The sequence below is a fragment of the Embiotoca jacksoni genome, unplaced genomic scaffold, assembly GCF_022577435.1.
Source record: "Embiotoca jacksoni isolate LCO1_2020_lvr unplaced genomic scaffold, fEmbJac1.0.p SCAF_13, whole genome shotgun sequence".
Taxonomy (NCBI): Eukaryota; Metazoa; Chordata; class Actinopteri; family Embiotocidae; genus Embiotoca; species Embiotoca jacksoni.
In genome coordinates, this window is record NW_027185263.1 from 6,614,338 (window position 1) to 6,641,466 (window position 27,129).

General features: G+C 40.3%; 1 protein-coding gene across 1 annotated transcript; it reads right to left on the bottom strand.

Moving 5' to 3' along the window:
* Nucleotides 1-22,352: 22,352 nt before the first annotated feature.
* Nucleotides 22,353-24,720, bottom strand: msx2b (muscle segment homeobox 2b). The gene is made up of 2 exons (XM_069145558.1): nt 24,238-24,720; nt 22,353-23,769 (listed from the first exon to the last, which is right to left on the bottom strand). Exons 1-2 carry the CDS (start codon nt 24,623-24,625, stop codon nt 23,318-23,320), a joined length of 840 nt encoding a protein of 279 aa, XP_069001659.1. The 5' UTR covers nt 24,626-24,720; the 3' UTR covers nt 22,353-23,317.
* Between the last annotated feature and the right edge of the window lie 2,409 nt (nt 24,721-27,129).

The following is a 27,129-nucleotide window of genomic DNA, read 5'->3' on the forward strand; positions in this document are numbered from 1 at the left end:
GAAGTAACGCAATGCGTCCGCGAGATGCAATATGCATGTGACCAGTAAGAGCAGTGTAGGGACAGTCTGGTGTTGTGCCCGGACAAAGACCTAAATGAGTCCACGACTGCTACGTCCTTGCATGGCAAAAAAATGCGGAAAAAACGGGTGAGGACAGTGCCTTTGGCGTGCTTGGTTTCTTTTTTTTGGTCCATTTTGTGTTTATTTTTGTTACTTCCTACTTTGTGCTGCAGCCTGCAGACGAAGTTAATTCTGCTTGCTGTGTTTTATTCATTAAAAAAATATTAATTCTCTAATATTAATTTGACTAATTAATTTTGTATGTGTTTCACACAGTGTCTGTAACTGGGGGATAACACATTTTTTGTTTAATATTGAAAGACCGCGGGGGTAGAAGGTAATATAGTGATGTGTTGTACGATCGTGAGTCCGCACATGGGTGGTTTATTTTGAAAATGTACCGGATTCTGCACTGAATTCCTATTTTCCTCTCATTATTACTTTTGATTACAAACATTACAATATATCATTGTTGCATACAAATTAAATTCATCCAACCAGATTTTGAAATATTACGAAATGCCACATTAAATTAAAAATAATACTGTTGTATAGTGTAGTTAATGTGACTTTTCATTAGATGTAGTTCAGTCCCTCCACATTTTGAGCATTTGCTTGCATATAGTTGGTAGAAAACATCACTGCTTGTGTAGAGAACAGAATTAGAATCAGTTACTAAGATATACCGTGTCTAAATTTGGAAGCAGGGGCTCCACTTTCTCAGGCAGAGCAGGATGAATGTAAACCGGCGGCTCTCGTGGGTAAGAAAACATCTGCCAGCCAAAACATAGAGGAGGAGGGAGGGAGAGGGGGGGTGCGGGTGCCCTTCTCCTCTGGCCATGGAAATACAGTATTTGGGCCTGCAGGTCTGACACAGAGCTACATGGCTGCTCGCCCATCACTAATGTTTGGAGGACACTGTTGTACCTGATTGAAGTGTATTTCTTTACAGCGCGGGGGATGTCATGGCACTTCTTCTCTGAGCCTGTATCATGGGACAAGTTTTAGCTGCAGGCTACAGGGTTGAATGTACTCATTAAAAATCGGGATATTTGATTCTTCAATCCGCGGGAACGTGTCTGCCAGTGCATAAAGCCTGTCACTGACAAATGCAGAATCTGTATTCTCAGGATAATTTGAAGTGTACGAATGAAGAATGAAGGAGAGAAAGGGGTGAAAGACATAATGACACAGAGAAGGTGGGTGTAGGGCAGACAAGAAGATGCAATAAAGGTGTAGTTAAGGCCAGTGCTTCTTCAGATCACACTTCAGTAAAAGTTTCCACACTTCGCAATAGATTTACACCTGCATAATAAGTGTTTCGGGACTTTAGAGCTACATAAAACATCCGGGGAACATCTGGTTTCACCGAAAAATACCGCAGAGCCTAATATATAATTTTCTGCTTTGCATACATGTGAAATTGTGAAATGATTAAAAACCTCGGGAGAACTGCACTTCAATGTCCATATTCCCACCTCCCATTATAGTTGGTACGCCACTGAATCTGATCAATTTTTGTTCTCTTAATGAGTTTATTGATTTTTTTTTTTACATTTTTATTATTAATGGTAATGTGCATTTAACCATTCCCACATCAAAGTATGAAATTAGCTCCAGATCGTATCAGTTTTTCTGTTTGTACGCATTTGCTGTACATTGTTTTTCTCCAAGCAAATCAGCAAGGTAAAGAAAATGTGTCTGACTACAGCTGTTTTGCTTGTAATTTAGACATACAAATGGGCATGACACAAGAAAATAGACATCTCTATATGTTCTATAAGCAATGATGTATGTTGCATTAAAAAAAACATCTAGAACAAGTATATTTAACATTCATATCAAACTCACTATCAACCTACCTGATCTCTGCAAAAGGAATTAACAGTGCCTTGAAAAGCAAATAATAATCTCCTATAACAATACCGCACTAGACATCCACAACTATTTTATAGCAGAAAGCAAATTTCTTCATAAAATATTTCCCTCCATCTTGCACCAGCAATCTAAGCTGTATGATGAGATGTGTGATAAACCGTTCCTCTGACCCTTCAATGCTCATCATCACCAAGGAAGAGAAGTACTTTTGAGCCACTATAAATGTAAATCTCAGTAAAAGGTAATGGCACTTCATACAGGTTTATTAAACTTCAGAGAGAATACGGTCTAGACTATAAGTATCATTGCAGTTACACATCTTTTGCAGTAAAAGCCTGAAGTCTATGACCCGTAGACATAAACAGACACTTTCTATCTTCTCTGGTGATACTCTCCCAGGCTTTCACTGCAACCTCCTTCAGCTCCCTCTTTGCTGTGGGGTCTCTCTCCTTTTAGTTTGGTCCTCATCAGATTGGGATCAGGTGATTGACTCAGCCAGTCAGGATATTCTACCTCTTCCACCCGGGAAACTCTTCAGTTGCTTTTTCCTCGTGATGGGGATCATTGTCGTGCTGGCTGATGAAATGTCATCCAATAAGTTTTGATGCACTTGGTTGAATCGCAGCACGCACAATACTCCTCTGCAGTCATCCTGTTGCTTTCACTAATAAATGTCATTTTGCCAGTTTCATTGGCAGACATACATTCCCAAGCCATGACGGAACCACCACTGTGTTTGACAGATGAGGTGCTGTGCTAAATGTGATCAACCACAGAGCCTGAAGAACCAAAAGATGTGTAACTGTCTGAATACATATGGTGTGGACTGTTTAATAGGGCAGAAGTGTGTTATGTGGGGGAAGATGGGGATTAGAAAAATAGATTTAAAAGATGATGTACCTACTGTGCACACAATGATAAATAGCATGAACTTAAGAACACATATTTAGAGGGAGAGTGATGAAAAAAAGGTTACATACAGGGATTTACATGGCTTTACTGACCTAATTTAATGTGTGAAGAAAGAAGAGAATGCCTGTCATGTCAAGCAAAAGAGATTTCATGCAGCCTGAATGTATACGGCTTATGTGCAGTGTAATGGGCAGTGATGATGTCTTGAGACGCATCTATAGCATTTTTAATATTGTAATTACAGCAATTACTTGTTCTCTTATGGCTAGAATGAATTCACTTCATATCTTTTTACAATGGTACTTACAAAATAGGAAAATAAACAACTAATGATTCTGCGTACTTAAATTTGAAGGATCTGATGGAACAAACGTTTTCTAACAGTTTAGTGAATAGTCCATGACATAAAAACTTTTAAAAACGAATTTGGCATTTACATGTTATCAAATAATGATACCACTTGTGTGTCATGGTAAATTCATTCCCTTGGTTTTCATGGAAAGACACAAAGAGAGAAAGAGAGTGCATTCTCCATCAACACGCCTCCTCGCCTGTGTTCTTATGGTTATAAAAGCTTGTTTTCACAAGGTGACGAGCACCATGAAACCCTGTGTATGAAACTAACCAGACCCATGTTAGTGTTCACTCTGCAGTTTGTCACGCAAAAAGACAGTTTATTATCTCCGAACGAGGTGTTCTTTCTTACTGCATCATTATATTTGGCCTTTGCCTGACTCACAGCCTGGTTTTCTCTGCTTTGCATCTGATTATTTTTTGGCAGAGTTGCTGAAAATAAATCACCACTTCCCACATAAAAGGTCACGGCTTTGAAAAAAATAAGCTTTTAAAATGCTCTTGAGCTCGAGAGACCTGTGAAAACATTTAGTGGTAATGCTTTAGAATTTCATAATGGATGGAAACAAAGTTGCATTCACAAAGAGAATATTTCATTATCCACTTTTGTTTAATGGAAGAGGATAAGATGCTATGATATAGTGGGAAAGTAGCGGGCCGGATATTTGTGTTGGAATAAATGTGTAACTTTTTCTTTTTATCTCCTGAATATTTTATATTTTTCTGTTTTCTATTCTATTCTATGTTCATAGAGTCATATAACGATTGTGTCTTTAAAAAAGCCAGTATACTCTGTGACGTGATAATTAACTATCTCTGCCAATATTGCTTATGCCAACAATGCTTCAGACTGACATGCTCCCTCTCAGAATCCAGCCTTAATCAATTATTGCTACAAGATGGGAGGTTTATGAAGATCCACCAGTCACTCTTGTGGTGTGAAAGCAAAGCAGAACAAACACAGGATAAGTTATTTTATTCTTTTATTCATCCCCTTTCATGGAGCACCGATGACGCACAGATCCAGTTGGTATAGGCTGATCAAACTGCAAAGCAACATTATTTAGTGATCCAATTAGATGATGCTGATGTTGTGATGAGATATAAAGAAAATAAGGTTTTATAAATCTTTGTTTTACAAGTGTCAGTATTTCAACAGAAGAAGGGTAACTGTGTAAGGAACTGTTCATACACATATAATTTGGAGTTGCCTAAAATGAGGTTACTTTGAAATCTTTAGTTGTACGTCGAGCAGGCTACAGTAAAACATGGTGACTATTGGTTGACAAAAGAGATTGACATGGCACTAATTAAAGGAGATGATAATGTGTCATGAGGACAGACTGACTTTGCGATCAGAAGCATGCTTTTCCGACTATTAGGCTGCTCCCGCCGTCGAGGAACATATGTTCATCGATTCATGGGAACAGATTCAGATTGCATGGATACCTTCCAGCATAAAATGCCACATTCGTGTAATGCATTTTCATCAGCAGATGCTATTTTTAGAATGGGGACCAGGATTAATCCATCAGCCCGGGATGAGTTGTTGCAGAAAATAGGTGCTGACATTTTATGCTTCTATCTTTATGCATGTCTGTGTGGACCAAAAAAAAGCATGATGGGCACAAGAGAAGAATGACACTAGATGGATATGTAGGGGTGCACACTCATGGACACAACATAGCTTTTTATAGCTTTATAGAGTTAACAAAGTAAGGAAGCATCTTGATACATATATTTGAAAATAAGCTCAATTAACTTCATTACTATCCAGCTTCAGCCAGTTAAAAAAATATATGCTTGCTCTCTGAACTACAGCAAGTACACAAAAGGAAAATGTCCCCAAGTACTTTAAAGCAATACAATTGGTGAGTATTAAGGTCAGGCAAGTTTTTTTTTTTTTTTTTTATATATATAAATGTATGCGGGTTGACTACCTGCTGAGACAATATTTAAGTCAATAAACCAGCCATTAAAGTAATGACTACAGTGGAGACCAGTTCAATATCTCCCAACTGTGTTACTTAAATGTGCCTCTAGTCATCAGTACTGAAAATACCTCAGGGTTCACCTGGGACATGCTGCTAAAAGAAATCTGCCTTTGTAAACAGCTCAGCTTGATCTGCAAGGTGTTTGTGTAAACCCCGGGGCTTTCCCAGAAAAAGTGAAAAACCCCAACAGCAGAAAAAAAAACCCCACCTTAAACTGAGGCCAACTGTGCACCTAGTCTTCAACGCCAGGTGTCACACATATCGATGGGTGTACGTACACACATGCTGATGTTTTTCTGCAAATACTTTATGCTTGTTCATGGTGAGACCAGAGCGCTGCATCTGGGAGAACTGGTGTAAATGACATCCATTTTTGATTTCAGAGAACTGTGAATACAGTCAGGATGCATCAACATCAGTGTGGGTGAGATCACACCATATCAGTCATTGACATCTTCCCATCACACGAAGGTTGATTGTTCTTTGCGAACATTTACAAACAGACTACTTCAAAAAGAAATTCGATTTTTTTTTGTAATTTTTTTTTTTATATAAGAACTCCTGTTGTGTTAAATTGCAATATGATTGTGTTACTTCTCAATAGTGTCTGCATTTCCTCTGACCCATAAAGAAAATCTAAGGTGTATTACAATATTGTATTATGTAGCATTGTATTTCTGGTTGTCGGTGCACCCTCAGCTATGTCTGTCAGGCACAAGTCCGCATCACTGAGGGCAGACTTGGGATGATATAGCTGTCACTGTGATTGTTATAGCTGTGGTTGTGCTTTGAATGTTAGAATTTGTGACAAATTAGTTTTTAATGGTTGTACCACTGACTACATGCAGCGGTCATGTGTTTGCAGTGATGGTTTTGAAAGGCTTGGATGTTGTATTAAAGTGACTGTGTATTTCTGAACATCTGTGTTGGTAACACATCTGTCATGGGCAGGTTCAAATAGTAAAAGCTGAACACATCCATCGCAGCAGACTGAACCACAGCAGCAGCCGAAATCCGAACAATAACCGTATATATCCAGCCACAGCCAGGCAGAGCAGCTGAAGCTGTGCTCACAACCAGCAGCTGGATACTGTCAGGGCTCAGTCTTTTAAAATGAGCGATGAGCAATAAAAGCAGAGTTTCTCCCTTAATGGGCAGTGTATTATAACTGCACTGGACCAACACACCAACTGTTCCCATGGGTCGGAAACAATGCAAAACTTAGAAGTATTGTGAGGAAAGGCAAAAATAGCATAAACAATGTAGTTGTTGATTTTTCAGCGCTCCACATGACTGAGGTAATACTTTTGTATCATCAGTTTGAATCTTGGCATCAATGACATCATTGAATCTTATGTGCCAGACTATTTCTTCGTCAGCTTTTCGCAACTTCACAGTGATGACAAGACTCCAGAAAGTTACCGCATCTGGCGAAAAAAATACTGTAGTTCCAGTACATAATCCCCAATAAAACCACAGTGTTGATTTTACACTGCAGTTCTGTTCTGATTAAACAACTTAAGACATCAGCGAGCTCTAGCAAAGCTTACAGGCACATTTTGTTACCTTGGCAAAGGCCCAGATAAGTATTTTTTTTTTTTTTTACCTGTATTCAGTCTTCATGCTAAACTTGTTATTTACCACACAGACACGAGTGGTAGCAATCTTCTCTTCAACTCTCAGCAGGAAACCTAATAAGCATATTTCCTGAAATGCCCAACTATTCTTCCCAAGTTTCCTTCAATTTCTGATGCTGCTACTCAGCAGCTGTCTTTCTCATGTAAACAATCCATTTCTAACCTTTCACTTTTTTTTTAGCGAGGCATGTAGGGAGTTTTATTTTCATATCATCCAGAGGTGTCGCCATAAGAAAAACCAAGAGCTGGGTCATGACTGTGGCCTTGACCAGAGATGTCCAACAATCACCATCCTCCCTAAACCCTAATTTACCAAACATCACTTACATTAAGTAAATGAAGTTGATGGATAAAATAAAGTACGACTGAAGCAAATGCCAGGTGTTTAGGCACACATGTGAAGGCCTCCGCCGCCTACACAAGGCCACAGATTATTTCAACAGAAAGGCTCATCTTCCCAACTATACAAGCACAAGGGAACCTGTTTTTTCTGCAAAGTTGTATTTTTAGTAATGTGTTGTTAATGGATTTGACATGTTTTGTGAAGGCATTTAGTGAAGCAATGGAGTGTTTTATAGTGGAGGGGAAATAATTCAATGCACTAATCTTTAAAGTCTGAGTCACTTCGTTATTGACGTGAATAAAATTCCACCTTACAGGTGGATATGTACTTCTACTACACACTTTAAGAAAGGTGCATCTCAAATCAAGAGCTGTTACTTTTTCAATGTCATTACGGCAATATTACCTTTCTATTTTAGTTTACTTATCTTCCTAACTGATTTTTATTGTTGTTCTACCAGGCAATGGTATTGGCATTTATTCATATTTATCTACACTTGTACAGTTTACATTTATTACTCAGTCGGTATGTCGTTGTCATTTTTGAACAATCTCTGCCACCTGAATTTCCTTCAGGATTAATAAAGTTCTATCTTATCTTACTATTACCCTTCTCAGCCTTGGCTATGGGACCTATAAACTGATGATGGAACACTTCTTGTGTCTCCTGTGATTTTTCTCCATTCCTCTGTTTCACTCATTGATTTTCTCCACCTGGGCCTTGCAGTACATATTGTAGGAGGCCGGGATGAAAAGTGTTTGCTCTATTACTGACCTTGCTTTCATACAACCCTGCTGTAGGGGGGACACAGTGGCTCCTGGACAGTTAAACCATGTGCAAACTTCCTTGAAGTTTTACGTTTTTTTTAATTATATTGTATAAGTAAACTGGCAATTGATCTATGGAAAAACACCTTTTGCACTGCTGTAAGCAAAAATGACTTGTGGCTGAGACCAGATGGTGCGGAGGCAGTGAGTTAAATTCAGGGTGAAAACTTGGTTCACAGACCATTTGAAAAAGGATCAATGAAGATACAGAGGAAGCAGAAAACTTCCATAAGCTCAAAGAATGAGACCGGTAGGATTAAATTTGCAAAAGAACATGCACAGAAAGAAAAATGAAAAGAAAGTTTCTGGAGAAGTGTTATTTTCAGAAGAGTTCAAATTCTGTCTACATGTGACTACATGTAACTGTGAAGTTACACCCTTGGAGAAAACCAAAGAAATAATTTGAGTCAGGGTATTGTAAAGCATGGAGGTAGTAACGTCAAACTCTGGGGCTGTTTTTCTTATTCATGTTGCAGGTGAAACATTTAGCTATGGAATCATGATCTCTGAAGTACGCATAGGAATTTAGATTTAAAGGTAAACAATTTAACAAAGTAGACAGAAGTAGATCTTTCAGCAGGACAATGTTGAAAGGGTTAGGGTTTGCCCAGAAGTAAATCGGCAAATCTTGATTAACCTTCCAGAGCCCTGATTTAAATCCCATAGAGCAGGGGTCTTCAATGGTTTCAGGCCAAGGACCCCCAAACTGATAGAGATGGAGCAGGGACCCCCTACTATATATATATTGTATAAAACTGTGTTTTATATTAAACTTGAGGAGTGCAGGAGGCTTGGAGGGACAGGTCCAGGCTAGTCTCGCGCTGTGAGTGAATCGGTGTCCAGTTTGAGAGAGCTCCTGTGTGTCGCTGAATGTGTGCATTTCTGACTGAAAGATAACATCTCCTGCCTCCATTTATCCAGTCACTACAATATGTCGGATTCATGTTAATGTGTATTTAAAGACATTTAAATTTGTGTAAAAAAAAATTGGGTGGAGAAAAAAAACAAAAAAACATTGTTTAATCAACCAAAAAAAATTTCACGGACCCCCTGCAGTACCTGTTGAAGACCTCTGCCATAGAGAAATTTTATTTTTAGGAGTCAGCGGTGGATCAGGATGCCTTCTAGACTCTTCCCCAAGAGGAGCCCATCCAACCCACTGGCCCAGGAACGCCTCAGAATAGCAGTCTAATAACAATTATGGAGTTCTTTAGCTGACCAATTTATAGTGTCCATATTCTCCACTTAAAGCCAGGGGTGTATAAACAAAATCATTACTTGAGGCTTTTCATGCCCATTTACGTTGGGGGACAAAATATTGGAGGTCTCTTACACACACAGAGAGAGATTGTCCTTGTGTGTAATGTTGTTGAAGTAGTGATGTTTGATTAACAATGTGCTTGGAGGATGCTTTTCGAAAAATTAATGCCAATCCTTTATAACATTTCTGTCTTGAGTAAATTGGAGCGTTAAAGCACAATTCCCTCCTGTCAAATTGCTTCTGACCTCCGCTGGTGCTGCTAAGTACAGCTAAAGGCAGCCAGCGCTCGACACAGGAATGCTACTATTGATTAACACACAGAAGAACCAATTAGCCATTTAATTAAACACCACTGTCTTACTAGTTCTCTGAGTGTCTCTGCGGATTTATGTGATGTTGTCAAAAATAATGCAGAGAATAAAAAGTATTTTAGTATTTTCCTTTTCTTTGTCTTTTCCTAGAAAGATGATAAATCAGTCTGGTCATATGATATTGAAAGTTAATGAATGCCAACAGGGTGTTAGTAAAAGCTGCTGGTGGAAATGTCATCAGTGTTTGGGGCTACTATGGCTGCAGTATTGATAACAAAATAATTTTCTGTTATTCCCCCGTTACAGGCTTGGTCGACGAGAGACTTATCACATTTGTAGTCAGAATTGGATATCAAAGCACCAGGCATTCAGATGTTTTGTTTGAAGAGGGAGAGCAATTATAGTTAATTGCTAGTGATGGCAGAAAGGAGCATCAGCTGATAATAAACAAGTCATTATATATTAGATCATGGCTGGCCAGAAAGCTAAGACAAGCAGAGAAGAATTTATAAGGACTGATAATGAGTATGTATACTGGATCTTCATGATTTTCTTTATGTACAAATATGAATTTGGACTTTTAACTCACAGTAGAAGGAACTGCTGGGAATATGTTACTGCTGTTATAAGGAAGCAACTATTTGTGTTATATGTAAGGGCAAAAATGTTGATGCTGTTTATTGAACAAAATTCTACATTTACTTCGTCATTAATCACTATGCTCTTCGGATTCAGCTGTAGGGCCAGAAAAAGACCTGACCAAGAATACTGCCAAACTAAAGCCCTTTATAACTTTAGACAGATTTCAGACACTAATATTGCTCCCCTCCTCCATGTCTCTAAATTAGATTACCGTTCCACCAACTGTCATGTTGTCCTCAGGTGTGTCATTGTCCTGGCTGCAGAACCATCCACAATTAACATACAATCTATGGAGTGCCAAGATAAAAAAAAAAAAACCTCATTCTCCACACACCATTTGTACTCTATTAGGGCAAACCTAATCTAGAGGCCACAGCTGAGAGGGGCATGCTGTGTCAGCAGCCTATGCCATGTACCTGATTTGTGTGTGTGTGTGCGTGTGCGTGTGCAATCTGATGGCATAACATGCAAATTACTTGGAGATTGGCATGTGGTTTGTTTTTTTATATATTCATGAGAATAGAGCCGATTTTTTTTTTTTATTTTTTTTTTACTTCCCTGGACTGGTGTGGTTTTAATGTCCTGTGTGTGGTGTATGCGTGCACGTGTTGTCCATGTCCATCCATAACCATGCCATATTTCTGCAGCGTTGCCGTGGACTTTTATAGCACAACCTGTACACAACACCATCATTTCCTCATGAATAAAACCTAATTTCATTGTCAGTAGAAAGCACTATGTATTACATCACACAGATGCCGAGCACATTCGAGTATACAGCCCATAAATATTTTGTGTGTAGTCCTTCCTGCAAGAAAAATGGGTATTGAAGCTCTCTTAAAAAGCATTCAGTCAAATTTAGTTTTGCACGCTGGTCATTTCCTCACGTTTGATTGTTTTTGTCCTTCAGTAGTTTTATCTTCATTGAGCAGCTGTAGTCACCCTATTGGGAGAGGAGGGAGGGTGTGTGGGGGAGCAAAAAGATAATAATGAAGAAATAGTTAAAGTAATGATCCTTTTCATTTAAATACACATCTGCTTTGCCAGCGTCTATTGCCGATATCAGTAACACAACAGTAATTCAATAATCAAAGGATTTTATATTCCTTGCTCGGAGCAACGAATATCAAGTAAATACAGCAAGTGTTTCATCTTTCTCGGCGGTTTAACAGCACTTAAATGAAATAGACAGAACAAGAGCTCCGAATCTAGCACGAGCAGCAATGCACACCATCGCCAACAGTCATAGAGCACCACCTAGAGTAACTCAAACTTCACTGACAGAAAACCCAAGAAGCACACTTCACTGTCCTCTGAAATGTAGTTCACAAACTGCTGTAGTGACCACCTATGTCACACACACACACACACACACACACACATACACCAACATCTGCTCTGTGATTTGCACCTCATACAGCGCGCCATCCACCTCTGTTTTCCATTTACCTCATAAAACTAAGCCATGTTTCTTTCAATCACTCTGCCTCCAGTTTCACACCTCTAGTCTTGCCACTTTTTATTAGCATTCTCTGGTCATGAGGCTGTATGAAAGTGAGGCACACACCTGCCACACTCAAAGTCCTAAAGCCTGTCGCCTCTCAGCAACTCAGTTCAGTTTGCTCAGGTGGTAACTGGACGAGCTTCTTTGTTTTTGTTTTTTTAGATTGATGGATAACTGACTGGCAGGCTGATTGATTGCCCAACTCGCCAAATGGTTATGCAAGTGCGTGACTGGATGGCCGAAAAAGTGCCTTCGGGGTTGAATGTCTCCCCTCAGCCTCCCCCTCTTTCGTCCTCTCTGTCCCTCTTCCTTCGCTCCCTCCTGCCCTCCCCGGATGAAACTCAACAGCAGCTGCACCAGAGGTAGGAGTGTCAGAAACTGCCACAACTGTGTTCCTCTCTGTTTTTAGGCGAGTTCCTAGAATAGAACAGTGTTCACAGTGTGTAGAGTGGAAGCTAAACCCCAGGGGCTAGCCGTTTCACTGACATCCTCTATTCAGGAGCAGTGGTACTTAAGCTAGCTGCTGTGCACGCAAACGCACACAAACACACAAACACGCAAACACAGGAGCACCGCATATCCAAACAAAATGGAATGAAAGTGAGCACACTTGATCAGCACATATTTGAACTGCAAAAGTCATGCATTTACACATACAGCGTGAATATTTACACACGCGCACCCACCCACACACGCTTTTTGTGTATGTAAAAAGCAATAGATCGTGCCAGATAAGATCTCGCTCTTTCTTTTACTATTGAATATGGAGTTAGTTATTGATAGCAGCTATTTTAAACTGATTTCCCTCCAACTGTGTAAAATGTCACATAAAAACTAATTTTGTCAATTTGAAATGGTAAATGGTTTTGCAATGACATTTGCAACAATCATACTGTATGATGAAATGGTATGATGTCCATACATATAGAAAGTCCGAAGGTAATATGTCTGGTCCTGCAGAATTGATTGTATGCATATCTTCTTTGGGCAGTGGGGGAAGTAAGCTGCAGCACATACTGTTTAAATGTGGAACACATCCTTTGATCTGCAGAAAAACACTGAGGTTGTTGGTCATGCAACAATGTAGTGTGCCAACAAGTGTTATTTGAGTTTGCATTGGGTTTTTTTCCCCCCCCTAATTTGCATCTTTACAGTTTGTATAGTCGGAGGTGCAAACGTTGTTTTAGATGCTGAAGCTGCACCCTGCATCTGGATTTGTATTGACAGTTTTCTCTGGTCTTGTCCATCCTCCCTTTCTTGTGGAAGTGACTGAGCCATGAAATCCCAGAGTGGGTGCCGGCGAGGAGAGGGCTGCCGGCCCACAAAAATAGCCCATAGACATCAGATATTATATCGCATAAAAACAAAGGGGAAGCCTGTTTTAAAGATGACAAATGGATAAACTCTAAAACTGTAAGAATGGCCTATATCTTCAGAAACCCCTAGGTGCTCTTCAGATGTTAACAGCTCTTGTCATGTTACATTGCCCTTTGTAAGGTCACACACAGCAAATTGCCCTTGCGATGGTATGAAAAGGGCCAAACGGGCTTTGTCAGACTGACAAAGCAGGCATCCACCACCCTCAGGTCATCTTGCCTTTAATGTGACGCAGCAGTGGCGAGTTCTGCTGACTCTTAGGATGCACAATGTGTAGGATGCTGACTGACAGCCAGACCCTCCTGCTGCATTCGCTACACAGTCTGCAATGTGGGAGGTCTTCCCTCCTTCCTGTGAGTCATATACATCCATCCACGTCAGGGCATCTGACCCTATGAGAGGAAATGTGGATAATGAAACCCCCTAGGTTATTGTACACACAGTAGGATGTAAAATCTGACGGATGCATACACTGTATTGCTTGCCTCTGTTTATCTCTCATATAGTCCTGCTTCTAGGGTGCATTATAGTAAAGGAAAGCTCCATATTAACAATGGATCTAGTGACGATGCATGATATTAAAGGGTTGCTGCTTACACTAATGAAGATTTCACCAACTCTGCAGTCCCTATCAGCTCTCATGAGCTTAAGTCTCTTCTGGTTGTAGTGGTTGTTTGCAGTTTCTCCTCATCAACCCATTTTAGCAGCAGCAGCAGTAGGAGGAAAATAAAGTGCTGGTAAATCACCTTTACACATTTTTCCCAATCCCAATTGGCTGACAAACAAAGTTAGCATGTGAAATAAGTAGAACATCTAACATTAGTAGCTAAAGCCTAGATTTGTTTCTCTCGAATAGGTGGAGACCAAAACAGAGCAGCAGGGTGATTTTTTTTTTTTTGTGGACTTCAATCAATACAAAATAAAAAGCAGCATTTATAAATATTACACTGCGGCTACGACTTCACAATGTAATCTTGATTATCAATGAGAAAAGGCAACAGTCCAACTTTGAGTCATTTGTCCAGACAAGCAAGACATTTGGGTAGTGTCCCAATATTTCTGTATTTCTACTCTTTATCTCTCTTTGTTACTTCATCTCACTTAGGATCACAATTATCTCATCAAATATACTCTTTTACTTTTCTATTAAAATGAAGGGCTCTACTTTTCATGTTGAACTCTTCATGCTCATTGATTCTACTTTCATTCTTTTTTTGTTTTAATGGTTGGGCCACTTTGCATTCGGGGGAGCCACTGAATTCTTAATTTTTAAAGCAAAACAGACCCTCAGGCAGAGAAGGTCCCAACCCAATCATGAAAAAGGTTACCATCATCGATCTTTTTCTTGAGAAAAAAGGATGTCAGGCAAAGACCGTGCGTTTTTTTTTTTTTTAATGTTCAGACGAGATACAGTATCAGGAAGAAAATCTATTTATTAACATCAGTCTGCTAGCTCTTACACTGCTAGACATTCATATCAAAGGTTGGACACAAGCAGATTGGTGCTTGTTTTTGACATTAGAGTGGCTACAAAGGAAGCGTTCCCTTAATGAAATCCCCAACAAAATGTGTGAGGCTGTGTGTATTTATGGTGAGTGTGTAATGAGGAAGGTTCAGGGGCTTACTGGCTTCACTGCGACCGAAAGTAATTTTGGTTGTTTTCCCTTGACGTGTTTACCCTCTATGTCTGCTTCAACACAGGGATCTACAACTATAAAACACGTATTCAATTTTATCCCACAAGCCATTTCCCATTCATGAATTTGTAATTTTTCTGTATAATTCCACTACCATGTTTGAGAGTGATAAAATACCCTAATGCTTTGCAGATTGGTGCGTGCAGCCAATTACATACAGGCATACATGTTTTAAAGCCCTCCCTCCCTCGCTGGCAAACACAATTGTGATAACTTGGCACAATAGCAGCACCTTGGACAAAGGGTCAGTATTCACAGTTGCAGTCGGTTGGATTTGTGGCAATGTTTGACAATTATCAAGGATGTGCTGCCAGTTTCGTACGAATCCCAGTAGATCAGGAAACACGAGGAATTGTAACAGAAATACATGTTCGTCATAAATAATAAAAACACTTGTAGTGCTTGCAGCATTATATCTTTCCGTAGGTCAAAGACTGAGCAGCCAATTCTGGAGCTAATTGTTTTGTTACATCCTGTAAGAATCATACAGATTGGTGAAAATTCCTGTGAAGCTATGCTTTGAAGTGAGATTCTGTGAAAAGAGGGCAATCAATAGTCCTCATTCTGCATAAGTACATACCATTCACCCAAAACTGGTGCTTCGGGCAAATTTGGCAATATGGTTTGAAATATTTATCTACAGTACGTTTTAGATTAGTTGGTGAAGTGCTTTTGAGCTCCTCATCTTCAAACTGTTATCTTTATCTTCTCGCATTCCCAAACCCTTTTAAAATACGCCCTAAAAGTTGTGACTGAAACCTCTCTGGCAAGTTTCCAAGTGGAGGTCCAGAGGGCTTTTCAGCAGACAGAAACCACAACAGTGCGATGTTCAGGATACATGTCATTTACTGAGAGATTTAAGTAGGTTAGTACAGATATTACTGACAGTCTCCTGTAAAAGGATGTGTTTTAAGAATTTATCAGGCAAATTTGCTTTCTCACTCTCCCACTTTATTTCCCCTGACAGACACATACAGCTCTGTCTGAACTACAACACTGTATTTCACGTATAAACACAGAGAAATGCCAGTCTGAGTTAAGTGCAGACAAGTGAACATGAGATACACGGCCATCCCCACCCTCTCGCACATACAGCCCTTTTAATTCCTTGTCACACTTGTCACCTGTGCCGCCACCCCTTCATAATCCTCTCCCTTTAGAACCTTTGCAGATACATGTGCATCGTTCTTACTAATGAGCGACAGAGAGGGGAGCAAATGCAATAAGTCATACATGTGATTCCACAAATAGCTTTTATCCCACAGCCATGTTCTCACATCACATGACTTCAAACCCGATTCAAAACCGACCTGATGGAATGCGAGTGTAATTGACCACTATGAGGTCAGCATGAGTCAAAGCTGTTTGTGTTTTTTAAGATGCGTTTGTCTTGTACTGAAACTCAGCCAGGTGCGCTGCCTTTAGGAAATCACTATCTGTATTCCCCAGGAGACACTCAGGAAAAGGTTGGCACTCCATAGATTAAAAAAATAAAAGCATGAGGTAGTTTATGTCTTTTACTATTTTTTAACTCTGGAGTGCTGCCTTTTTTCCTGACTGCTGTGGAGAATATAGATACCTCTTGAAACATGTCTGCCAAAAGCTTATCAGCTTGTGTTAGTGCTGGGTCTGTGACCGGGAGCGAGGCAAGGGAGGAGAAGACGAGGCCACAGCACAGTGGCAATAATAAGTATGTGTGTGTGTGTGTGTGTGTGTGTGTGTGTGTGAGACGGAGACAGAGGATGTGTGTGTTTAAAAAGGAAGACGAGAGTGAGAGATGAAACTGCAGTGGCATGTGAAACTAGCACTTGCGGTGCAAAGTCAGTTTCTATCGCTGTGACATAAATTTGTGAGCTCGAAAAAGGTGCAGCTGTGGCGCCGAGTGTGTGTCTGTGCGTCTGTGTGTGTAATTGTGGTCGCACGTATGGCAAACCCGATCTGTGACAGGTCAACTCCTCTGTCTTCTCCTATGAAGTAGTGAATGGAGGATGTCAGAGCCACGATGTTAGAGCTCTCAAACTCATTCTCTTTCTCTCTCTTTACACACACGCGCACACAGACACACGCACACACACACACACACACACACACACACACACACACACACACACACACACACACACACACACACACACACACACACAGCCTTACTTAAGGATTGAAAAAAGATTCATGCACGCACTCACGCACACTATGGATCCATTCTACTGTGTAAACAGGTGTTGAAACAATATGGGAGTGTATAGATATGCTAGTGTCTTTTCTTCTCCCTCGGCAGCATCATTTGCCTTTTTTAAGACACTGTTATTCTCAACTCGCTCTTCACCAGCTCAGGCCTGGCGAACTCTTCAATTCCCAGCAGATACTGATTATGAACAGCGTTAACTGAGAGATGAAGATCTCCTGCTTTTTTTTTCTTTTCTTTTTTTGACCTCTGAAAAGTCTAATTTATTTCAGTTTCTTTTAGCTCTATTTTAAGAACAGCAGCCAAAATAAGAAAAGCCTGTTTTTGGATGGTCTGTGGTGGATTGGTATGGTTCCATTGGTGCTGCTCCTGCTTAAATTTGTTGCTATAGCGACACCTCCTGGATTATAAAAGTAACTTCCTCTTCTTTCAGTCTAATCTTTTTCCTCTTCCATTCTCCTTGTCTCTCAATTTGCTAGTTCCATAAATAAGCAGAACATGTGTGCAGCTGTTTTGCATTCACTGCATCTCGGTATTAGCATTGCCATTTGTCCTTTCTATAGAAGTTAATTCACAAAACGTTTACTCTTGGTGGTCAAGAGTCAGTCTTTATACAGCATTGCACAATGTTATTAAGGTTAAATCACCTCATTAAGCAGACAAACTTGTTCATGCATTTGAAACCTCACCTGTTTTCTCCATTAACTGAATATTCATTAGATATAGAAAAAGCTTTAAACTAGATTCGGCTAATCTCTGCACTTGTTAGGTTCAGTGAAGTGGTATGAAATGTCATTGAGGGTCATCTTACTCTTTTTGTCCCACCCTGTTTGCCTTTTTGTGTATTTGCAGCACTCATTTGTTATTGCTGTGTAGTTTAAATGATTTTGGACAACACTCTTGTTTTTGATTTATGATACTGCTGATATCAACTCCATGGCAAAACAAAAAGGTCCAGGGACCTACCGCAGTGATTTCCAAATGAATTGAACTCATCACAGAGTAGAAATGTCTCTAAAGTGCCTCTGAATGGAATAATATAACAAATTCAAACGGAGTTCTGCCTTCAGGCTGAGCACGACTTCACTATGCAAGTACCACTGTGCATGTATCATATCAGAGGTTGTATAAAATGCATTTTAAATATAATGGCTTCAAAAGATGTTAATAAAGTATCTCCGGATCAAATTTGTTTACCCGTATGCGTTGAATTTATTGGTCACATTCACTTCTCTCTATTAGTAATTCCACGATCAGCCGGGTTTTGTTTTATTCCTCAAGGTATGAAATCTTAACTTCACTACAGGCACTCAGCATCTATGTGAGGACATTCATTCCAAACAAATCAAACTTAAATCATCATCAGTGTCTTTGCTTCCTCTCCAAGTGTAGCATCAAGTGCATCTGTGAATACGTGAGAGACCATCGTGCTTTCAGATAAGCAAATGTAATTTGAGTCGTGACGTCAAAGGCACACTGTAAAGAGGTATAATTTGCCATAGCAATGCTTTCAGATGCCTCTTTGAGGTTTGCATTTACAATAGTTGATAGATGTATTTGTGTGACTGAGACTGGTGAGCATTAAATACAAATTTCTTTCTGCATTCAACTGTAGATGTTTCTTGGTTATAAGCCTTATTAGTAGGTCTCGCAATCTTTTCCGTGATCAATGTTGAATACGTTTCATAACATTTCTGAAATGACATTTCAGCATCAAAATGGCAAATCATCTTATTTGCACCCCCTCTCTCTTTGTGTGTTGAGTTTACAGATATCCTATATCCATTCAGTCTCAATATGTCTTGTTTTGAAGTAAATGCGTCATAGACAGAACCAGGACAGAAAAATGCCCAGTAAATAAAGTGTCTCTCATTTTGCGACATTTTTACTGGAATTTAGATTTAAAAAAATGTAGTAAATGGAGATGACATGGAACAGCATTAAGCCTGCTCATTTAAAAACGAGGATGAACACATTTGTTGCATGGTACAAGCACTAAAATCTACAAAAGGGGAGAATTGACACAGCATTGAACCGTGTGGGTCCCCATTGACTGTTGTCTCAGCGTGACAAACATGTACTGGTTTAAACCAATCAACATCAGCATGCACAGATAAATCAAGAATTCTTGGGATGATACATGTTGCAGTAAAGGCTTTTGTGATTCATATATTTTCTGCTCCAGTGTACTAATCCAATTTAAAGCTCCAGTTACTTCATTATGCGGTTGTTTTTTTTAAAAGTACAAACTAAATTACAGGGTTAAAATTTAAAATGAATAATGAAAATGCAAAGAAGGAAACCAGAATGAGAAAGCAAATAACTGTTCAAAGTGTGTGCACGTGTGTGTGTTTGTGTACTTTTGTGTTGGTTAGACAGAGATCTTCCAAAGAGCCCCCCCCCCCCCAAAAAAAAAAAAAAAAAAAAAGGCCATCGTTTTTTGTGTGCCCAATGTAATCTTTAGAAGCTTTGGCCAACCTCCTCTTCCACTGGCCCTACATCTGCTACGGCGTGGCTCTTGAGGGATATCTCCAAAGACCACTCTCACTCTGACACACACACACACACACACACACACACACACACACACACACACACAGCAAGAATAGAATATTGCGCATCGCGTCCCACTCTGTATGTGGCAACTCACAGGGGGTTTCTCTTTTGTTTGTCAGCGTCGCTGCCGAAGGCTTCATGAGTATCTGTAAACAAGTTTAAGAGGGAGGTCGCATCAAAAAAATCCTAATTGCTATTTTGTATTCTGGAGGCGAGAAAATAAATTAGCTCAGACTACAGAGAATATACTGTAGAATATGCATTTGCACATCTCAGACATTCAGGGCTGTTTGTCCGGCTGTGAGCTGCTGGCACCAATGCTTAGCTGATGCCGACAAAACTGTATCTGTACCATCACAGCATTATAAATATTGTTTTTGTTTGCTGATGATGGTCCGGCTGGACTAAGGAGAGCTGGACTTTGATTCTGCCTCGTACAGATGATAAAGCAGATTTTTGTAACAAACTCGAGTGGCATAATGAATTGAAAAATCTCTGTGTTAGAAGGTCACAGCTCTGATCCTAAAGTATAGTGGTATTTTCCTGATTCCTCTGCAGCCTTCTCAGAATCCTTCTCATGCTCCCCTAAAGGGAGAAAGATGTTTTATTAGTTGTGTTCAATGTACATGTCTCAAATTGAATGCAGCAAACCTCACCTTGCAATGCATTACTTGTACTATTATGAGCTTCATTGTGTTGTGTGTTGAAAAAAAGTAAATCAAACATCGGCGCTATAAGATATGTTAAAAATATGAATAATATAACAGCTGTGAGATGTATGGGTGACTTTAAAGGAGCAGTATGTAGGATTCAGTGGCATCTAGTGGTGAGGTTGCAGACCAACTGAACACCCTTCACATCACCCTCCCCTTCCAAGCATGTCAGAAAATCAGAAAAAAATTGGAAAGGGCCTTCTGGGCTACTGGCGAAACATCGCAGTGAAACACGGCATGCTCCGTGAAAGGGGACCTGCTCCCTATGTGGATGTTAAGGGCTCATTCAAAGGTAATGAAAACACAACTTTTCAAAGGATTTAACATTGATAAAAACATAATTATGAATATTGTATTCCATGTTTACCAATATATCCTCCTAATTCCAACACATTGCCCCTTTTAAGGAAAGTGAATATTTTAAGTTTTAAAAAGCTGCTACGTAAATGATTCGCATTTTCAATCAGAACATCCAGTACTATTTAGTCTGGGCAGATGTCATATTTTATCCAATTAGGTCATAGAAGTGACTTTACAAAGCCGTGACCAGATATCCCAATGGAGCTACAGTTCACAACATAGAACTGTCTTTTATTCATATTCAGCTTTTAATGCGCGTTCGCAATGTTCACCCACAAATAAAAAGAGCCTCTCATTAGGGAATCAATTGATTGGGTAACTTTGATTTTTTTTTTTTGGACACAGTGTCTTTTGTCTCTGCGATAATATCAGAACATTTTTTTATTTGCGCAGTGCCCCAGAGAACAAGAGAGAGTGGGAAGGAAGGTTTTTCCCACGATGCTATATTACAAACAGCCACTAGAGGAGGTAGGAGACAAGCACATGACGTGGAGCCAGAGAAGAGCATCCAAAAACCACAAATATGCCCAATCACTGTCAGATGAACAGCAACCTAACGATGACAGAAACAAATTCCCCGTGCTAATGAGAACCCTCCTAACAAAAGGACTGACAATGTATTGAATTCTCCACCACTGAAACACAACACCCCTCCAGTAAGGAGCACAAACTTGATGTTTCACGAGAGATTCAGAGTCGCTCCTGCCAATCTGCACTTCATTAGGCTGATTGCTTGCCTGTAGAAGCTACTTGCTCTGCCTGCCAGTTCCCTCTGCCTGCCTGCTTGTCTGTCTGCCTGCCTGCCTGCCTGGCCTCTCTTGCCTTGTTCTGATTAAAGAGGAACCTCATAAATATGCTGCTGCCCATTAACGATTTCCTCATTACATCAAAGTCACACGGAAGTTGTAAGCTGCTTTTACAATTGCGACAAAGCACAGGCACCTCACATCATCAAACTCACTCTGCGGCTGTATATATAAAATTTAAAAAAAAAAAAACACCACTGAGCTGGACGGGTCTGGTAGAATTTGGCTAATTCAAAACTAAGTCAACAGTGGTCATTAATACCTTTATAAAGGCAGGAAGAACTTGATGCTTTAGAGAATAAGAGCAGTAAGATAAGGGAACTTCCCTCTAACAAGATTGTTAGTGTCACCACCTCTGCCACGAGCAAATTGAGAGATTGCTATGGATTATTTCCAGTTAAATGTCCAGTGAATGTTTTTACTTCTCGCTTGAAACATAAAGATTTGACAAAAAGACAGTAGTTACAGATTGTTTATCCCTAACTGGCAACCCACAGACCTATTTTAGATATAAATGTTATGAGTTTTCCTGCTGCTGTCTTGAAACTCGCAATACCGAAATACCATTCATCAACGTAGAGAGAATCATATCCAGCGAGACAACGTGCTGCATTTCTGTATAAACAAAACATAATTATAAAAGCTTCATAAAAAAATAAATGGCAGCTCAGTAATAATATGAACTGTGTGTGAAGTTGGATAATTTATGGCTGTCACTTTATGGTTTGTCAAACATTGCCTTGAAGTGACCACGGTTTGATGGGAGAAACAGACATGGGATTAAACCACACATGCACGTTGGCAGACAAAGAGCAGCTGTATCTGAAAACAGCCTCGACAGGAAGAACAAGAGTAACAGCTTGCCGGTTTCACTCGTAAATAACTTCACTTCATATAGATGCACAAGTTTACATTTTACTTTATTTTTTCACACATAAAATTAAATGTCAGTTCTTTAAAGGAAAAGGTCTAAAAGGCTTTAATTTCTCATTTGAGTGATAAAACATGGATGTGGAAAAATATACACGTATATAAACTGCATAGCACGATATAGGCCCTTTCAAAGGGACGTTCAGGAAGAAGAACAATATAAATACACATTTGGTCTGAACTTTTGTACCATATTCTCATTATCTATCATAAATACACAACATGAGGCACTCATACATTTCCAGCATTGTAGTTCAAAGTGAATAAATATGTTTACGCTGTATACATGTGTTGTAAAGAAGTGAGGGAGTGATGAAAATGCTTTTATTGCTCAGAGATGAAACATTAACAAAGTTTTAATAAGATAAAGTTTTCATTGTGATGCATATTAGAGGGTTAAACCTTTTGTTTCCTCGAAGACACCACGAACCTGAATTTGACAGTTTTTCAAGACACTTTTTATTAGAATTGAAACTCAAAAATTGCTTAAGTGATATGTTATATCTGGCCTGAGTTGCAGAAGCACCCATTCATCCAAACAAGTGTACAAAGTGTCTTGATATTAAGGCCCTTTTCAACACGAGGCGCTGTGTGTGATTTGTAGCAACGCTTGGCAGAAAAGTCGCAGTCTGTGTACTGGTGCCCAGTGCAAGTCCTCGCCCAGCTCAATTATTGCAGAAGTAAACAAGTGAAGAGTATAAACAGCTGGACAGTAACACCCTCCTCATATAGATAATGTAAACAGGAAGTCCAAAAAAAGAGTTGTTTCTTCTTTTTTTTTTATCCTCGCTGGGGAAAAAAAATTTTGATTTTAAAATGGACTTGAAGGGCTCAGAAAGTTGGTTGAAACACTTCTTGTGCAGTAGATATATTACACACGCACATCCTTCATGTCCATTATTGGGAATCCTCGCAAACATACTGAAACACGCTTCAGCAGAGTCAGTGATATTTCCATTTTTTTTTTTTTTTATGATAGGTGGTACATGCTGTAGCCCAGAGGAGCAGCGTACAGTCCGAGCGGTGAAATGGGCAGTATGGGTCTGTGGTGGTGGTGGTGGTGATAGGCAGAGTACGACTGTCCGTAGAGTGACATGGCGCCGAGCGACAGTGGTAACGTAAAGCCGGGGTGTAAAGCTCCAGCGGCAGCCGCCGCCACCGCCGCCGTCTTGGCATCTGCGGCCATCTTGAGTTTCTCAAGCTCGGCCTCTTGGAGCCTCTTGGCTTTCGCCCTACGATTCTGGAACCAGATCTTCACCTGGGTCTCTGTCAGAGTCAGCGAGGAGGAGAACTCGGCTCGCTCTGCGATGGAGAGGTACTGCTTCTGCCTGAACTTCCTCTCCAGAGCCAGGAGCTGAGAGGTGGTGAAGGGAGTGCGGGGCTTTCGGTTGGTCTTGTGTTTCCTCAGTTGACAGGAAGGACCTGAAAGGAAGGACCGATGGAGATTTTTTTTTTTTTTTTGAATGACGATGAGAACTAAATATGGCAACATTAGTTTAACATAAATTAAAACAGCGATAACGGGACATACCTTCATCTTAAGGGCTACGTTTCATTAATATCACATATTTTGACCCGCAACATTATTATCAGTCATCAAGTTGCCCTTTAATCTACTTCCTTGTTTTGGTTAAATAACTGTCCATCAGGAGACATCATTGCGGCACAGCTTGTAGAGAAACATTTTCCAGTACTGCAAGTCTAAAACCTGATGAGTTGTCCTCTTCATCCCTATTTAGGCTACATGGCATGTTCCAACTTATTTGATAGGCTACCTTACGCAACAGGATAATAGCCTACCTAGGAGAAAGAATGCGGACGAAAACAACAACAACAACAAAATAGGCTAATTTGAATGATGCTTAATATAAAACAAAAAGAGAAACCTACGAGGTTGTGCGGAAAACGCGCTGCTGGTCACCCAGGGTGCGCAGTCCTCTGGCTCTGATGCCTCAGATTTTACCGGCGATGAGGGCGCAGCCGTTAAGCTCGTCCGACTTCCCGCCGGAGAGCTGCACGTCTCCCGACACAGATACAGAGAGTTTAAAGCTGACGGGGTCACCGACACCGAACTTCCCTTCGGTTTACAGCAGCCGGACTCTCCGCCGCGGCTGTCCGTCTTCCTCCCGGACATGAGCGCCTCCACGCTGAACGGGTGATGCCGTCGCACCGCCGGAGGTGTCTTCTCTTCCCCCGACCCCTCAGTCAAGTCCGCGCGGTTACTGTCCTCCTCGGACGAACTGTTCCCCAGGTCGTTAAAAGTCTCCTGGGAGGCCATCTCTCCTCCAGGTCTCCTCCGAAAAACAGGTGAACCCCGCGCGGACAGAGCAGTCACAGGTCAGCCAGAAACTCGTCCCGGTGAGCGCAATGTTGTGAGCTGTCATGTCATATGTGGGAGTATGTAGACGCAGCACGTTGACACGACTCAACTTTGACCAATCACTGCCGCCCAAAGTGTTTAGAGTGAGCACATGCTGCTTTCAGGGACAGTCGGATACTGACGTTTCCTGTGTTGTCTTTTGAGCAGTGCAGTGCAACAGACTCCCCGAATAATCATTATTGTTATTAATAATAGTTTTAGTATTAGTGCTGGTAATAGTACACGTATGTGTTGGTGACCAAACCACTGTGCATCAGGGTGTCATTGTCAACATTGTTTTTATTTTTTAGATTCCCTGATTTACAAGGTTAAATGGATTGTTGAAGGCAACAAATTTGTATTTAAATTGATCCAAACCAATACAAAATGATACAAAAACAACTATTGTGACGAATTGTGTCATTTTCCCGAGCTTTCTACTAACAGCTGTTCGGTATTGTAAATGTGACCAAGTGACATTTTCCAGATGGGTTTTACAGATTTTTAGCTTAATTAAATTCGACGTAAATCAAGCTTTTTGTTCAATTTAACAACAGAGTTTTCCCTCATGTTGGCTTGTTGGTTTAATAAAGGATTTCGGTAAAATGGGCTGCAAAAATTACAACTGTGCCCAGTGTGATCTTAGTTTCTACCCGGGGTGGATGACCTAATGGGGCCATTTATTTGTGCCTCTAACTTGCACAACCCTCAGTCTGATGAAGGATCAATGATTCAGGCACACTGGATCGACACATTGGCTAAATAAACAACCTCTCTACCACCCTCACTCTCTCTGTACGAGTGGATGAAGATGTCGGGATGGCAGGTTGACAAGGAGGCTGCATTTTGGTCATTATCCTAACAAGGGAAAAGGCAATCCTCTCTCATCTTTGCTAAAATCGCCTACTGGCTGTGCACGGCATTATCACATGTTAAGCTTCAGTAATGGATTAGCTCTAACTCTAACCTCATGAGACTGCATGTGTAAACACGGGCCCCATGCGGATAATTATGGAGAATTATACCCGGGATGAAACACTGATCTTTTTCTTTTTTATCTCTCTCTGTGATTTGTTTGGTGTTCCCTTTATTGGGACTTTCCATTGTACACTATGTTATTGTGCACTATGGGAGCTGAGCCTTTATAGAAGGGTGTCACAGTCAAATTACAGAGTAAATGACTTAACTAAATTACAGATTTAGTTTTGAAATCCTTAGCTCGGTCCAGCTGGTGTCTGAGGCGCGACTGGACAACAAACTAGATTAGACATTCACATGTCCCCCTCCATGTCTGTAGCTGACTCATTCATCTTCTTATCGCGATTCAATCCCATTCACTACGCGCATTAGACATGAAGAAACGCATTGTAATTCTCATGAAATAAGTCATTGAGATTCCTCCACGGGGCAATTTCACATTTTGTCAGATGAAAGTGCCAGACTCCTGATGTAGTGCTTTACACTTGTTCCATCCATTTATATAAAGTAACAGTCCTTTGATTATAGTTGAAATATTTTAAACTGAAAAGATGTTTCATTCATTTTAGGATTTAGTTTTTCCCATGGTCATGCTTGCTTAAATCATTTCTTATCTTTCGTCCAATTGGTCATATTTAACACCCGGCACATTAATAATTGTAACAGTGCAATTGCTAAATGGTAAATAATCACTATTTTACATCACAAGGTCGGATCCAGTCGTAATTTGTTGATGTTTAAATGGTTAAAGCAATATGTGCGTCCTTCATGCACAGCCTGCTGTAATGCAAAACTGTTACAGTCTCAGAATCCCACAGGAAAAAGTTGCTTTTCAGATTGGTGGCATTAACTGATGGCAAAAGGAAGTCTCGATTGAGAACTTCAGAGAGAAATGGACCTCTCACTCTTGTGCGGCAAGCTTTCATTTGTATTATGACCATTCTTTTAAAAGGACACGCCATTTTTCAAACATCCCTCAGGATAAATTTATGTACAGTAAATACTCTATTGTTTTCTGTTATACGTGTATTTTTTTATGTGCTGCTACCAGGCTTGAGGAGTTTGTGTGTGTCAGACTGTGGAGCAGGACTCAGTTCCCAGGAGGCTGCCACTGCTGCCTTATTAAAGTGGGGTTATTTCACAGACAATCAGAGGTTTGTGAAGGCGCCAGTGAGCGGGCAGATGAAAGGACTGACTCCTCAGGGGAGAAACTGTTGCCTTTTTTTTTTCTTTTTTTTTCCAGCTCTTTTCAGGATCCCCACCTCCTTCCCCCTCTACTCCCTCCTCTCTCTCTCTCTCTATCTCTCTCTCTCTGGCTGTGCCCGCACGCCCTGCAGGCACCTTGTCAGTCAGTCAGTCACATAACTCGTTCTTGGCTGACTGTCAGTGACATGCTTCCTCCTTTCCTCTCTTCCTATCTTTTCCCTTCCACTCTATTATGCTTG